This window comes from Acinonyx jubatus, chromosome C1, assembly GCF_027475565.1.
Source record: "Acinonyx jubatus isolate Ajub_Pintada_27869175 chromosome C1, VMU_Ajub_asm_v1.0, whole genome shotgun sequence".
In the NCBI taxonomy this organism is placed as follows: Eukaryota; Metazoa; Chordata; class Mammalia; order Carnivora; family Felidae; genus Acinonyx; species Acinonyx jubatus.
Window position 1 is genome coordinate 77,090,329 of NC_069381.1, and position 14,843 is coordinate 77,105,171.

Below are 14,843 nucleotides of genomic sequence, written 5' to 3' on the forward strand. Positions count from 1 at the left end.
CGTTCCACATTTTTTGGTCATTCTAAGTATCAAATAAGAGAAAGAAATACAAAGAAATATATTTATAAAATATAAAGCACTGTAAAAATGAGAGGTAGTATTATTAGATTTTCCTTTCTAGGAGATTTTGAGTATTTCAAGTGGTACACAGCTGCTTTATTCTCATTTAAAATGGATTTACTCTAACTTCTGACTCTGGGTCCTTCTATCAGATTCTGAGCTATATGTAAGTCATAAAATGAAGAAGTGGTCTCAGCTCATGGATACTGTCTGCTCTGGATGCTAAGGTCCATTGCTTAACAATAATGTTACTGCACTCAACCATAAAGACTTTTCTTCACTTGTTTCATTCAGCAGCACCTTTGCTATTCCCAGCCTCAACTTCCCAAGACAGAGGATGAGCAATGCCCCGCGTGATACGGTTTTTAACCAAGATACACGACCTATCACAATGCTAACAGAATGAGTACTGCAGACATCATAGAGGCAATCCTTTAAATATGTTTACAGGGAAATTTCTAGATATAAGTTGCAGATAGGAAGATTAGGCAAAAAGCTACAGATTACAACACAGTCCCTGAAAATAGCATGACATTCAACAAAATCTATTCTGGGTACCGTCTGTGCCGGTATTGTCATCTTTCTATAGGCAGCAGGATTCAAACAGGCACTGCTATTGCTAGTTTAAGCAGAGTACTCAATAATTAGTCATAAATTTTACTTTGATATAGTACTGACATTTTAGAGTAGTATCAAGAACTTAACACAGATAAAACAAGAAACTCTTAGATATCAAAATACTCATTACCTGTTTGTAATGGCTGAAGTAAAAGAAGAATTATCTGAGATATCTGTTTTCCAGAGGGCTCTTCAATCAGTTCAAGCAAACCCAACAATAATTCCTTTGGATTACATAACTATAAAAATATTCACAATTGAACCTGTTTAATACAAGTTGTATTTAAAGCCACATGATTACTAGTTTTAAAAGGCAGCATATACTGAGAAAATACCATTATTTTTGCTTAACAGTACAACACCTCATATAACTTAAAAAAATACACGAGCAAAACATAGAATCTGACTGTCAAATCACTATAAAACTAAAAAGAAGCAAGAATGAGTCTCTTAATAGACAACTACCTTTTGGAGACTTAAATTCCTTGCTAAAGGAGAAGTCAGAAAAACAGGGAGAAGGAAGAACTTGATTACCAGACTTCAGTTTCTTTTGATATTTGCCCGTCTACTCTGAAGGATACTATAGTAGTTTCTCAGGCTTCCAGCAAGTGGGGCCTTTCTATCTCACCCTGCCAGGGTATTTCTGAGTGCAGTCTTTTTTGTCCTTCCTGAACAGATGAAACTTTGCATTGTCTTCTGACTAGCCATAATCACCTCACTTGCCTTTTTTTTTTTTTTTATTAAAGTCCTCATTGTTAATAACTACTATCTAGATGGGGTTTCCTCTTTCCAAGTACTGTATATATTTTTATTTGCAGTGATCTCTAAGTAGACTCTTACAACGTCCTTTTCCTTAGAATTTATCTTTCTTTACCATCATTTTTTACTTTTAACTCTAACAACCTTTCCCCAAGGGTCTCTAAGGTTGTTGGTCACAACTAATTTGCATCCTATTACCATGTCCACCATTATCACTTGCATTCTAGGTTTTTTATATCCTTTTAGAGAACATACCACAGAGAAAAGAGCATTGGCATTTGCTAGTTGCAATGTTGCTAAAAGAACAGTGTGGCCTTGAATTGCCTCTCTAAACCTTGAATTCCATATCTATACAATAAGCTACTTATTAAAAATAGAATTTTTAGGTATCTTCTTCGAGATTCTGAATCAGTGGGTCTGAGATGAGGTTAGATAATTCTACCCAGAAATTTGGAAAAACGGAAATGGATTTGCTCATCCAATCAATAAGATTGGGCCTTTTCTCCAAAGAGTCCCCTCCTATATTTTCATTAACTAAAAGCTTTGTCACCCCAAATAAGCATTAAACATTAAAGGGAATTACAAAATACTGCTGGCTATTGTGACAAAGAGAACCTAATTTTCTTAACTTACCTTTACCAATAAATCAAGCATCAGAAAATAATGTTTTCTTTTCTCATCTTCCTTATTCCACAAAAGACATCGAACAACAGGACCAACAAGATTCCAGCCCATATTATTGATGATGACCTGTAAAAACATTTTCAGAGTAAAGCAAATACTGCCATCTATAGGACTCTTACACTGAGCTTTCTGATCTTGAAGGAGCTGAGAATTCCCGCTGAAGAGCTAAGATGAGACAAATGAAGTCTACAGCATTTCACCAGGGACTTCTTGGGGTTCGCTGCTAGCAAATACAACATTTTAAAATAGTTTTTTTTAATACTTTCACTGAAGAAATGTGAATGGGCATTTACTTTAAATCAGGCAAGTTCATGATTGAAATAGGTCTTCTATTTCTAACAAGAGAGTTAATTTATTTAATATAAGCAAATACTTAATTTTCATGGAGAATTTTGCTCTCCTAATTCATAAAGAAATCCACCCAATGCTCATGAACCTTTTAAATAAAGTTCCTTGAAAAATATGCAAACATGTTATAATTATGTAACTTATGTAAAAAGAAGGGGATGCCACCTCAGTTAATTTTTCTTCTACATAAAAGTTGCTTCTATTTTTCTTTTTTAAATTTTTTAATGTTCATTTGTGAGAGAGAGAGACAGAGTGTGAGCGGGGGAGGGGCAGAGAGAGAGCGAGACACAGAATCTGAAGCAGGCTCCAGGCTCTGAGCTGTCAGCACAGAGCCTGACATGGGGCTCGAACTCACGAACCGTGAGATCATGATCTGAGCCAAAGTCAGACGCTTAACCGACTGAGCCATCCAGGCGCCCCACAAGTTGCTTCTTTTCAAAGCAACTTGCTTTGAAAGCAAGTTGCTTTTTCTTTTCAAGATATTCCAGAGTGCTTATCACATAAATAAAAGTTTACCTTTTTAATTAGTGATTCACATTCACTATCACAACTACTATTTTCAGAACTATCAACAATGTACTCCACTTCTCTGGCTTGATTTTACTTCAACTCATCAGTATTTTATCAAGAATATACTACTATATGTCAAGTCCCTAAAATATTCTGGTGCTAGATATAAAACAAGAACGTATTAGATAAGATCTCTACCATCACAGAATTACATTCTAGGTTCACTCAAAAATAAAACAAACCCACACATTTGGGAGGAAGACAATTAAGTACAATACCTCCTCCATGACCCCACTCTCCTAAGATAAAGGTAGAGGATAAGGTATAGCAAGAGAAGAGTCCTTTCCGTCTAGGGAAGGCCTCTTCCCAGAAGAGGCAATGGCTAAGTTAAGGCTTATCAGGTAAGTCTGTCAGGCATAGGTAGCTGGGAAACACATTCAAGGCTCTGAAACAGCAATGTGTAAAGGTACCTAAGACTTAACATGTCCTAGAGAACTAGCAACAGAATATGTTAGGGTACGTGAACAAATAGCTTACAAAAGAGGAAATATTTTTTACCTTTTTGCTCATTTATCAATTGGACATTTCAGTGTTTGTCTTTATCAGTCTGCATGAGCTTCCTACATGTTAATATTCCCTTCTTATATTTATGAAAAATAATTATTTGGTTTTTTGACTGTCCTTATTTTTTACATAGCAAAATATACTTTTTGCCTTGGTCTTTTAGGTCTAAAATGGATTTCCTCCTTTAGAGATTCATAAACATTCATTTAAAATTAAATATATATACATTCCCCCTTTCTTTTTATTCAATAAGATTTATGCTAAAAATGTGGCATAAAATGAAGACTTAAATTGATTTTTTTTAAACAAACAGCAAAACAATCATCCTTTTTACTGAATAGGAAAGATTTCAGCTGATCTCTCAGAATATTCTTTTCATACTAGTTACTTCTGGCTGGCACACTCTTCTCACAGCCCCATATTTTATACCCCTCCTTCCTTCAAATCTCTATAATTTCACCTAGCATGGTCCATTCCCCAGTCATGCTTTACTTTTTTCTATAGTATTTATCTGTTTCTAACACACTATATACTTTATAGTGTAGATACCTGTCTTCATTAGAATTTAACATCTATATGGGCACTGATTTTTGTTTACTGCTATCTATTCCTAGCATCTAGACAAGGGCCTGTTACAAAATAGGTGTTCCATAAATACAGGCGAGTGATATCTATTACCTTTTGGTGTAACAAATTATCCTCCCTCCAAAGATTTGATATTCTGTTTTCTTCCATTTTTTTGTTGTGGCTAAACTTAATATTCAGGTCTTTAATCAGAAACATATTATAAACCTATTTTTTCCCAAGTTACTAAATACTTATTCCACCATTACTTACCATGACTATACTCGCTTTTTAAAACTTAACTGGTTCCTGTGAGACTTCTACTTTTCCAACTATGTACTTCTTTCCCTTTCCATTGGTCTACCTCTACCCTGTAAGTGATTCTCTGGGAATAATTATCAAGGAAATTTCAGTTTTGAGTAAGATGTTACATATCTGGACTGAAAAAAAATAATTTTGATAAAATGTTTTATAAACATCATCTCAGCTGCAAGGTATTTAGTTCCTATATAAATAGTGAATGGTTATGAGAAAGGAAAATAAATACTATCCATAAACTACACCTTTTTTAATTTAATACTACCTACAGAATAAGATTGTTATCCCCAAATGACAGATAAGAATGCCAAAGTTTAGAGATTACTGCCATGCCCAATATCTAACATCTAAATTGTGGCAAACCAAGATATGCATATGTCTGTCCAGGTCCAAAGCCCATGTGTTTCCCACTATACCACTGGTTTTCAATGGGGGCTATTTTGTTTCATATCTACCAGGGACATTTGGCAATATCTGGAGACATTTTTGATTGTCATTATGGAATGGGGGGGAGGGGAGAGTGGGAAGGTGCTACAAAATATCTATAGTATAAATGTTGAGAAGCCCTGTACTATAGGACAAAGTATTCATATACTTTTTTTTAAACATTTACACGAAGCAGATTAATAGTCAATTTTGATCAATCCTAATTGCATCACCTGGCAAGAAAATTAAGTTGCAGTCAGTTTGAAACCCTGTCTTACTGGGGCACCTGGGTGGCTCAGTCAGTTAAGCATGTGACTCTTAATTTCAGCTCAGGTCATAATCTATCTCACTGTTTTAAGATCAAACCCCACAGCATCTCCCAGCTGGGCATGGAGGCTGCTTAAGATTCTTTCTCCCCCTCTGTCCCTTCCCCAACTTTTCTCTCTCAATAAAACAAAACAGAACAAAACAAGAAACACTTGTCTTATCAATGTCTGAACCCTTGGATTTAGCAGACCACACATTACAAAGGTGATTTTCAAGCTATTAAGACTATTAAAGGGTACCTGGGTGGCTCAGTGAGTTAATCGCCTGATTCTTCTTGCTTTCGGCTCAGGTCATGATCTCATTGTGAGTTTGGGCCCTGAGATCAGCTTTGCACTGACAGTGAGGAGCCTGCTTGGGATTCTCTCTCTCTCTGCCCCTTCCCCCCACATGCACGTGTGTGCTCTCTCTCTCTCTCTCAAAATGGGTGGGCGAATTAAAAAAAAATTAATGTTTATTTATTTTTGAGAGAGAGACAACACGAGCAAAGGAGGGGCAGAGAAAGAGGGAGACACCAAATCTGAAGGAGGCTCTAGGCTATGAGCTGTCAGCGCAGAGCCCGACGCAGGGCTCAAACCCATGAACCACGAGATCATGACCTGAGCTGAAGTCAGACACTTAACTGACTGAGCCACCAGGAGCTCTCCCTCCCTCAAAATAGTGAGTCTTAATAGTCTTAAAACAATTTTTTTTGGCGGGGAGCCTGGGTGGCTCAGTCAGTTAAGCATCTGACTCTTGGTTTTGGCTCAGGTCATGATCTCACAGTTTCCTGAATTCAAGCCCTGCACCAGTCTCCGTGCTGACAGTGCAGAGCCTGCCTGGAATTCTCAGTGTTCCTCTTTCTCCACCCCTCTCCCACTTGTGCTGTCCCTGTCTCTCTCAAAATAAATAAACTTTAAAAAAAAGACTATGCTCAAAAATATTACAATTAATTTCTAATAGTGATGCACAAATCAGGATTTTAATCTCCTGTTTCTTGACTGAGCTCCAAACATTACTTTTCAACTGCCTGCTACATCTTAAACTTAACATTTCCAAAATAAATTTACTTGCACCCCTTCAAGAAATTCTCTCCTCTTCTTAAGTTGCCCTTTGCTATTCAGGATATAATATGTTATCCTCCCAGAGGCTAGAAATCCAGTCATTTTTGTTACCTTTCTCAATCCCACAATCAATTAGCCCCCTGTATCCCCTAAAACTTCCTTGCAAGTGCTACGCAGTGCTAAGTAGAGAATGGTTAAGAGCTCTGAAACCAAGCTACACAGGTCTGAACACTGGATGTCACATGTTTCCTTATCTACAAACTGAATTTAATAGTACCTATGGGATTCTGGGAGGCTAAATGAGTTAACAGATGTCAAGCATTTTAGACAGCACCTGGCACATGGTAAATGCTTAATAAATATTAACTATTGTTAATTTTATTATTATTTGCTCTAAGTAAAATACTCTCAAAGATTATCCTCGAAAATACAATTGGGAAACATCAAGGAGTTAAAGAAAATATTACATTTACTCTATTTGGGGCTACAAAGGTACTATAAACACATATCCAAAAAAATGTATTAAATTAAATGTCCTAATTTTTAAAAAAAAGAATTTTTTATATAAAAAAGGAATAAGCCCTTTGAACTACTATACATGATTTAAAAGTTTTAGTAATGTCCTAAACACCATCAAGGTGCCCTGGTTATAATCAGAGACCAGCATAACTAGTTTGTGATATCAACAAAAAAAACTTCCACATAAATAAACAGTACTGTAAATGAAGAAAGAGTGTGTTCCTGGAAAGAAGATGGTCTTTTCTTGCATAAGAAGGCAAGTACAAGGATACAAAATTTAGCAGTGTTTTCAATACTGTGTCCCAGGAAAAAGTTGTTCCTGATCCCAAAAAGATCCTTTTCCTATGTTGAGAATGATTTCTCAGATAATTATAGCTGGATGATAATGGCCAGTAAAGCCATTTAAGTCTTCCCCTATTCTGATTCTACGCACCCAAATACTATTATCTTACTTAATATTTGGTTTTCCATATACATCTGGCTGAAAGAAAAGAATGTGCTAATCACCAAAAATGAGTATCTTAGGCTGCCTGATACTTATAATACAAAATACAAATTAATAATCCAAATGCCACTTTTGATCTCTAAGCAATCCCTGTTTTTTTAAAGCACTTTACTCATACTTCAACTATAGCACTTATTTCATTTATTCTGCCTTCTTACTGCTAGTTGTTTACCTGTTTATCTCTTCTACCAGACTATTATAAACACTGTCAAGAATATAAATAGCCCTAATTCTTTTTTGTTTTCCACATTCCTATTGTAGAAATTTAAGTTGATTCTTAAATGTTTAATGAGTAAATGGGTGGAAGAATAATAACATCATGTGACTATTATCATTCTAATAAATACTAAAAAGTACTCATAAAGATTGTACTTACCTTATTCTTTTCATTTTGAATAATTTCTAATAGCTGCTCTATATGCCCTTCATCTATGCATCTTTGGCCTGCTAACTGAAATAGACCAAAATCTTCTTCTTTAAAGTCTTGTTCTTCTAGGATTTGCTGACAAAAACAAAATGAAGACAAAACAAACATGTTTAGGTGAATAAAAATTCAGTAACTACTTGCTATATCCTCTCTGGAGAAAAAGAGAAAATCTGTTTAAGTTCTAGGTAAGTTGCACACAAGCATATGTATGAAAATTAGGACAAGACTAATGAGTACCATAATGAATGATCTTGAAATCCACTCTGCCAAATAATTCTACAATAAAGATCAGTATTAAAAATTTAAAAGGTTACTTAGACAAGTAGGTCACTTGGAGAATAATCTAATCTGCCTTCTGGCCCTCCTGCTATTTATTCACAGGTCAAACAAAGCAAGGATTAAAGAAGATAAGCAATTTGAATGACCCTAAATGTAACTAAAAATAATCTGTGTCTTGCCCACATTTTAAAAGGTATTTAACTTTACACACACACACACACACACACACACACAAAATACTTACACATCTCTTTATTATGGATTGAAGTTCTTCCACAGCCATTCCTCTTTATTTTTCCTACTTTTGATGCTGAAATATAAAAGTTATCAGTGATATTAAAGCGTTAATAAGTTGTATTTCATTCTGATGAATTTCTAATAAATACAATAAGGAAAATGTCAAGTTTTAAAGCTGAAATGTTTTTATTGAAAGTATCTTAGCCTAAGGGGGTAAAACTGTTGCATCTATTAAGAGCACAGTTTTGAAAGATACACTTGAAAAAAAATTTTTTCTCTAGGGTACGCCCACCCAACAGGAGCGCAAATTTGGACTACGTAAATGGCTTAAAAAGGCAAAATATTTCTTTTCTGAAAAAATTTCCAGAAGGTGTTCCTGAAGTCAGTTCTAATCCTTAGGGAATTTAAAAAAAAAAAATTGTTTAATGTCCCACTTCACAAAACTTGTAGTCAACACAACTCACCCAGAGTGGGTGAAAGTTCAGATGCCCCCTGATCCGAGTGTGACCAGGGAGTTTCTCTAAGAGATGGCAGTCCCCCAAATAATCCAGTTAATGTAATCAGTACACCGCACGAAGGCGAGGCAACCTGCAGCTCTAAGGAGAGCACCGTTCCGTTCTCCCAGGCCATCGTTCCTCCCGGAGAGAAGGACAGGCCCGCAATGGGGGCACGGGTCAGCGGGGCTTCACGGCCGCGCGATCCAGGGCAGATAAAGCCCCAGCGCGCGTGCGGGCGGCATCCAAGGGAAGCCATTTCTCCCGATTCCTCCTCGCCTAGGCGTTCGGGCCCCAGGACCTCGCGGGGCCTTGCGGGCCGTGGAGCCGGGTCCTCTGCCGCTCACAGCTCGCCGCGAGCTCGGGCCGTCCCAGACTTCCAGGTGCGTCCACTTACCGGCTGGGCCTCTGGCCACTCTCAGCACCCCCCTTCGCTTCCTCCGGCCTCCCAGGCCTCTCTGCCGGCCCCGCCCCGCCCCGGCCGGCACCGCCCAGCGCTACGCGAGGGGAGGCGGAGCTTCGGGAGACGCCAGCTCCTGGTGTGACCCTCTGACGACGCTACCCATGGCTGACTCGGCTGGGCCGCGCTCCGCCCGCCTCAAGGCCCGGACTCCCCGCGCTTCTCGAAACGCCACAGGTAGGAAGAAGGGCCTCATCCCACGATTGGACCCTGGGAGTTGAACCCCTACAGGGTTCCAGACTAAAACCCGCGGGGCACACCCCAAAGGCTGCTCCAGGGGAGGAGGTCTTCAGGGCAGAGAAGGCCGAGAGCGTCCCTTCGCTGTCCTCGAGTCTTCTACAAAAGACCTCCGGCCAGACCCCCACCTCTTTACACTAGTGTCCCAAGAATTTTCCCCAGAATGGGCTGTCTCTGAAGGAGAGGGAGTAGAGGTGCTGGAGCCTAGAGCTAGGTCGCCAGAATGGGTAAGTGACCAGGGCAACGTAGGCAGGCCTTGTGCAGCTGGCTTTGAACCTCGCTCGCGCCACCCCACCTTCGAGATGTACTGTTGCTTAGGTCCTCGGATGATCCTCTGAGGTGTCAGACCCACGGTCTTTTCCTGCGAGCGAACATTCGGGGGATGGAGAGAGGTTGCCTCTAGAAGTACCCATAGCTCAGATTTTCAGGAGCCCGTAACCGTGTCACTGTGATACATAAGAAAATTCAATCCCAAAAGAGATACACTCCAAGAAAAATTGGGAAATAATTAACGGAAGTAAACTGGATTCCCTGCCCGTTTCATTTGTTTTACACACAGGATTAGAAAGTAATGTGTGGGAAAAGAAGAAAAGGTTGTCTGCGGTTTATTTGAGCAAGAATCTGCCCTGTAAACTAGTGTGTTTGAGTAGACATGACCTACTGTTTTTGTTTTTGTTTTTTTTTAATTGTAGGTGCTAAACAGACAAATGCCTTAAAACAAGAAGATACTTCTAAAAGGTATGAGAACTACTTGGACAACTGCATTCTCTTATCTGTTGATCTCATGTTAATTGAACTATTTTTAAAAACAATAAAGGCTGATACCATAGAGAAAATTATTATGAGAGAGAAGGGGAAGATCTGAGAATAACTATAAATTCTCCCATAGACTCTTTGTATCCCTCTACTCCAGGCTTTAAGAAAACCAAATCAAGACACTGCTAGTGTGGGTGTAAGTATCTGCAGAAAGATTTGTAAGGGAATAAACATTCCTAAATTAACCAGGTACTCCTTTTATACCTCTTCAGATACACTTTCTTTTTATTTCTTTATATGCTAAAGACTTCCAAGAAACCTTTTCTATTCTTGTTTACATCATGTCCATATCTTCAGCAAAAAGTCTTATTCTGTGTCTTGGCATTTCCTGAAAAGGCTAGGTTTATCTCCTGTCACAAAAAAGTTTTTAGAACAGGAGTAGTCTATGAAGATGATTAGAATACTTATGTCTGTGATTGATCTTTTTTATCAAGTATTGGCTTTCATTTACTCATTCTTTCAAAATTATTTACCGAGTATGAGATATGCCAGACCTGTGTTAGGCCCTGAGGATATGGTTTTGAGCAGAATAGACACAGTTCCTTTCTAGTGGAACAGAGAAATACCAATTAAATTATCACAACTGAATGCATAATTACAAGTTGTGATAAGTGCTGTAAGAGAAAAAACTGTCTGCCCCTCCCCTACTCATGCTCTCTCTCAAAAATAAATATTTTTTAAAAAGTGAGTGTGGCTGTTACTGAAGGTTTAGATAATTAACAGCTTGAGTCAGCAATTCTTCAGTGCAGGTTGTAGACTGATCCTAGTACAATGCATTGCTTTTACTGGTAGGCAACAATATGAGAAAAATAAAATGCTTTTCATAAAGCTAAATACATTTAATATAGAAAACTTTCTTTTAGTCTATGTTCATGTCTTTTATACTTTTTGGATGTAAGAATGGTCTTTATGAAATGGCGGGAGAACAGTTCTTAGTTGCAAATTTCTTTACAAGAAAAAAGTTTTTTTTAACATTTATTCATTTTAGACAGAGCACGAAGGGGGGAGAGGCAGAGAGAGAGGGAGGAGACACAGAATCTGAAGCAGGCTCCAGGCTCCGAGCTGTCAGCACAGAGCCAGACGCAGGGCTAGAACTCACAAGCCGTGAGATCACAACCTGAGCCGACGTTGGTCGCTTAACTGCTTAAAAACCCAGGTGCCCCTGTTGTAAATTTCTTCTTATTTTAATGCCCTTATTTGGCAAAAGAAATAGTTGATCCTATGTCATCTTCCTTTTTTGTGGAATGTTATTGTTTTTGTAGAATATTTTTGCTCCAGGCAAGGAATTAGAGTCTAAAGTCTTGGGGGTCACTGAAAATAGGGAGAAAAAATGAATACATTCTAGATCAAGGCCCAGGAGACCAGCAAAGGTAGTTCTGGTAGGAAAGGAGAAAACAGTACAGGAAAGGAGCAAATAAGTTACCAAGATGGTTGGATATCTCTGTTCCTATGGAAGGATTCTCAACCCTTTTGCACATTAGGATTATCTGGAGCACTTTTAAGAGAACACCAATAACTAGAGATTCTGATTGAATTAACCTGCAGTGGAACGCAGGCATAGGCATCTTTTAAAGAAATCTTCTCAGATGATCCTCATGTGCAAGTAGAGTTGAGAACCACTGTCCTAGAGCCGTTGTTTGATCAAATGGCCTCTGCTTTTATGTTCCATGATGTGTAGGGGCCAGCAAAGGCTGACAGTTCCACTGGTGCCAAGACAAGGAGCAGCTCTCTTGGGAAGATTGTGTTCCTCAACTACACAATTAGTTGAAACAAACCAAACAGTCACGTCAATATAGTTATTTAATAAGATTTTACAGCAAAATAAGAAAACACTTCTTTGCAGATAGGACTCTATCTTGTCAAACTGAGCTATCAGTTAACTTTTGAGACTTGACACACGTTTTTACTTGTAAGAACAGCTGAAGTTGTCGGTTTCCTCTCATATCTCTCCTGATTTCTAAGGATTTCAGAGGAAAAGCCTGTCTTCTTAGATACCCACAGGAATGATTGAGACAATATAAACGCTAACTGGCAAAAAGATATCACCTATTTTCTTCCTTGTGCTTTGATGCTTGGAAATCAGATAGTCCTGTTACTGTGGCAGACTTCTGTGTGTTAATCTTTTGAGACATATTCATCACAGGTAGCAGCGTTAAAAAATATAAATTTAAGTAGCCAAATAGCACATTATGTTTGTGCTGTATTATAAAACAAAATTGGCTGTGATAAAACTTGTAAGTAGAATAACTTAAGTTTTAATTTTATTTAATTTTAGGAAAGCAGAACTAGAAGCAGCTGTGAGAAAGAAGATTGAATTTGAGAGAAAAGCTCTACATATTGTTGAACAGCTTTTAGAAGAGGATATTACAGAAGAATTCCTAAGGGAGTGTGTATGTGTTAAATTGGGAAATTATTACTTTTGTAGTTTTAGATCTTTAAATCTGTGCAATATGAAACTTCCTTGTATTGTCAAAATCTTTGACTCTCCTCTCAGTCACTAGATGCAGGTAGTGTGCTATATAACTCATACATTTTAAAATAATCAACTATTATGCATTCCTTGTTGTATAATGAATTTAAAATGCACTAATGAAAAACAACATGCATATTTTACCCCTTAATAGTAGTTCTTTAAACAAGTCTGCTAATCTCACTTGATTTTTATCACTTTGCACTAATCATCCCAACGTTATTTTCCATATTCTGTGTGTTTCCTATGTTAGTAACAGAAGGTTGTTATTTTTGTTAATGTAATTCTATTAGTTTTGATATTTTAAAAACTTGGAATATAGATCATTTATGATTTAACGTATAACAGGATTGCAGTCTGCATTAAAAGTTTTTTCTTTAACAACTTTATTGCACTAAAATTTTGAATGGAAATTTCTCTTATATCCTCATAATCCTTAGCAAAATTAAAAAGAAAATTAAAACTCTGAACTCCCATTGCAAAAATAATTATTAATGTGGCTCAGAGATTTTTCTAAATAAGAGGAATATAAATATGAAGATATATATACTTTTTAAATTCTGGTGCTTTACTATAGTCTTTGTTTTTTATTGTTGCTTTTGGTTTGTTTCAAGTTGTTATTTAAATTCTATTTAGTTAATATGTAATATTGATTTCAGGAGTAGAATTTAGTGATTCATCACTTATATATAAACCCAGTGCTGATTATAACAAGTGCCCTCCTTAATATCCATTACCCATTTAGCCCATCCCCTTCCCACCTTCCCTCCATTGACACTCAGTTTGTTCTCTGTAGTTAAGAGTCTCCTATGGTTTGCCTCCTTCTCTTTTTTTATTCCTTTCCCCTATGTTCATTTGTTTTGTTTCTTAAATTTTACATGTGAGTTAAATCATGGTATTTGTCTTTCTCTTCTGACATTTCACTTAACACACCCTAGCTCTGTCTGCTTCATTGCAAATGTCAAGATACAATTCTCTTTGATGGCTGAGTAATATTCTTTTGTACATGTATACACATACATGTGTATATATACTTATGTATATGTGTATATATATATATATATATATATATATATATATATATATACACACACACATACACACACACACACCCCCCACATCTTCTTTACCCATTTATCAGTTGGTGGTCATTTGGACTTTTTCCATAATTTGGCTATTGTTAATAATGCTGCTATAAACATTGGGGTACTTGTGCTTTTTTTTTTTTTTTCCACTTTTATGTATTTATTTACCAAAACTTGCATAAACCTGACCTCATTCACCAACACAAAACATACAACCAGGACACACACACACACACACACACACACACACACACACACACACTCAAAGGCCGTGGAAGAGGCTGTCAAGTACTTTGAAGGACAGGAAGGAATGAACACAGCTGGGGGGACTTTTGATTTCAGTTGCAGTTGGGAAGGGCTCTGGTTCCACACACCGGGAAGGTAGAAGGATGAGAAAGATAATAAATAGAATCCTGGGCCCAGCTTGCTTTGGTACATTACAGGTATAGTCCTGTGCATGGCCCGGGCAGCACCCAGCCCTTAGCCAGCAGCAGGAGCCAAGGAGGCAGAGCCTGAGCAGCTGGTGCAGGCAGGTCAGACATGCAGCCAGAGGTCCCCTCCAAACAGCCCCCGGTGCTCCACAAGGCAAGAGGTAAGACTGAGCCAGGCTCTGAAGACCCTCGCTGTTCATGTCTGAGGAAATGGTCTTTTTCCTTTTCTGAACCCTCAGTGAGTGCGAAGTGCCCTCCCACACGGGTGGCTTCCTCTTGACCACACGCAGGTTCTGGCTGCAGCTCAGAGGCTTCTCTCGGGGTCAGGCAGGTGGCTGAGAGACTGCCTCTGTACCTGACCAACACTCATCCTCAGTGTCGCTGTCCTGCAGGCCCCCTGCTCTATAACTGATGGGCGGCCTGAGGTGAGGTACCTGGTCGTCCAGGTAGAGGGGATGCTGGTGGGCAGGGGCATCAGGGATGGAGTGCAGGTCCTGCATGGAGAAGCTCTGCAGCCTTCCAGCCAGTGCACCCTGACTCTTGGTGGTAGGCTGTACAGCAGTCGAAGCAGCAATGTTGAGACCCCTGTTTCCCAAAGCTGAGCATCGTCTCATAGCTGCATTCCTTGGCGTGCACGATGCAGGTATTTTGTTTTTTTGTGCAGT

The 14,843-nt window shown here is 38.3% G+C and overlaps 2 protein-coding genes and 1 pseudogene across 17 annotated transcripts in view; 1 reads left to right on the top strand and 2 right to left on the bottom strand.

Moving 5' to 3' along the window:
* GLMN (glomulin, FKBP associated protein) overlaps positions 1-9,175 on the bottom strand; it is a 35,958-nt gene extending 26,783 nt beyond the window's left edge. For 3 of the 4 annotated variants that reach the window (XM_053214440.1, XM_015064432.3, XM_015064431.3), the window contains exons 1-5: positions 9,077-9,175; positions 8,193-8,258; positions 7,619-7,744; positions 2,071-2,187; positions 809-917 (exon numbers count right to left, since the gene is read on the bottom strand). In XM_053214440.1, coding sequence (XP_053070415.1) covers positions 809-917; positions 2,071-2,187; positions 7,619-7,744; positions 8,193-8,231 — 391 coding nt within the window. In that variant the 5' untranslated portion in view covers positions 8,232-8,258; positions 9,077-9,175. Of the gene's footprint in view, positions 1-808; positions 918-2,070; positions 2,188-7,618; positions 7,745-8,192; positions 8,259-8,649; positions 8,789-9,076 lie in introns of those variants that run through there. The other variant, XM_027058605.2, reaches the window with a different exon arrangement.
* The window catches only part of RPAP2 (RNA polymerase II associated protein 2), a 101,463-nt gene continuing 95,714 nt past the window's right edge, over positions 9,095-14,843 (top strand). For 6 of the 13 annotated variants that reach the window (XM_053214427.1, XM_053214429.1, XM_053214428.1 and 3 more), the window contains exons 1-3: positions 9,095-9,316; positions 10,069-10,114; positions 12,468-12,582. In XM_053214427.1, the coding sequence (XP_053070402.1) occupies positions 9,244-9,316; positions 10,069-10,114; positions 12,468-12,582 (234 nt within the window). In that variant the 5' untranslated portion in view covers positions 9,095-9,243. The remainder of the gene's footprint in view (positions 9,317-10,068; positions 10,115-12,467; positions 12,583-14,843) is intronic. The other 7 variants (XM_053214435.1, XM_053214431.1, XM_053214434.1 and 4 more) reach the window with 2 other exon arrangements.
* LOC106968100 (receptor expression-enhancing protein 4-like) lies at positions 13,994-14,832 on the bottom strand (annotated as a pseudogene).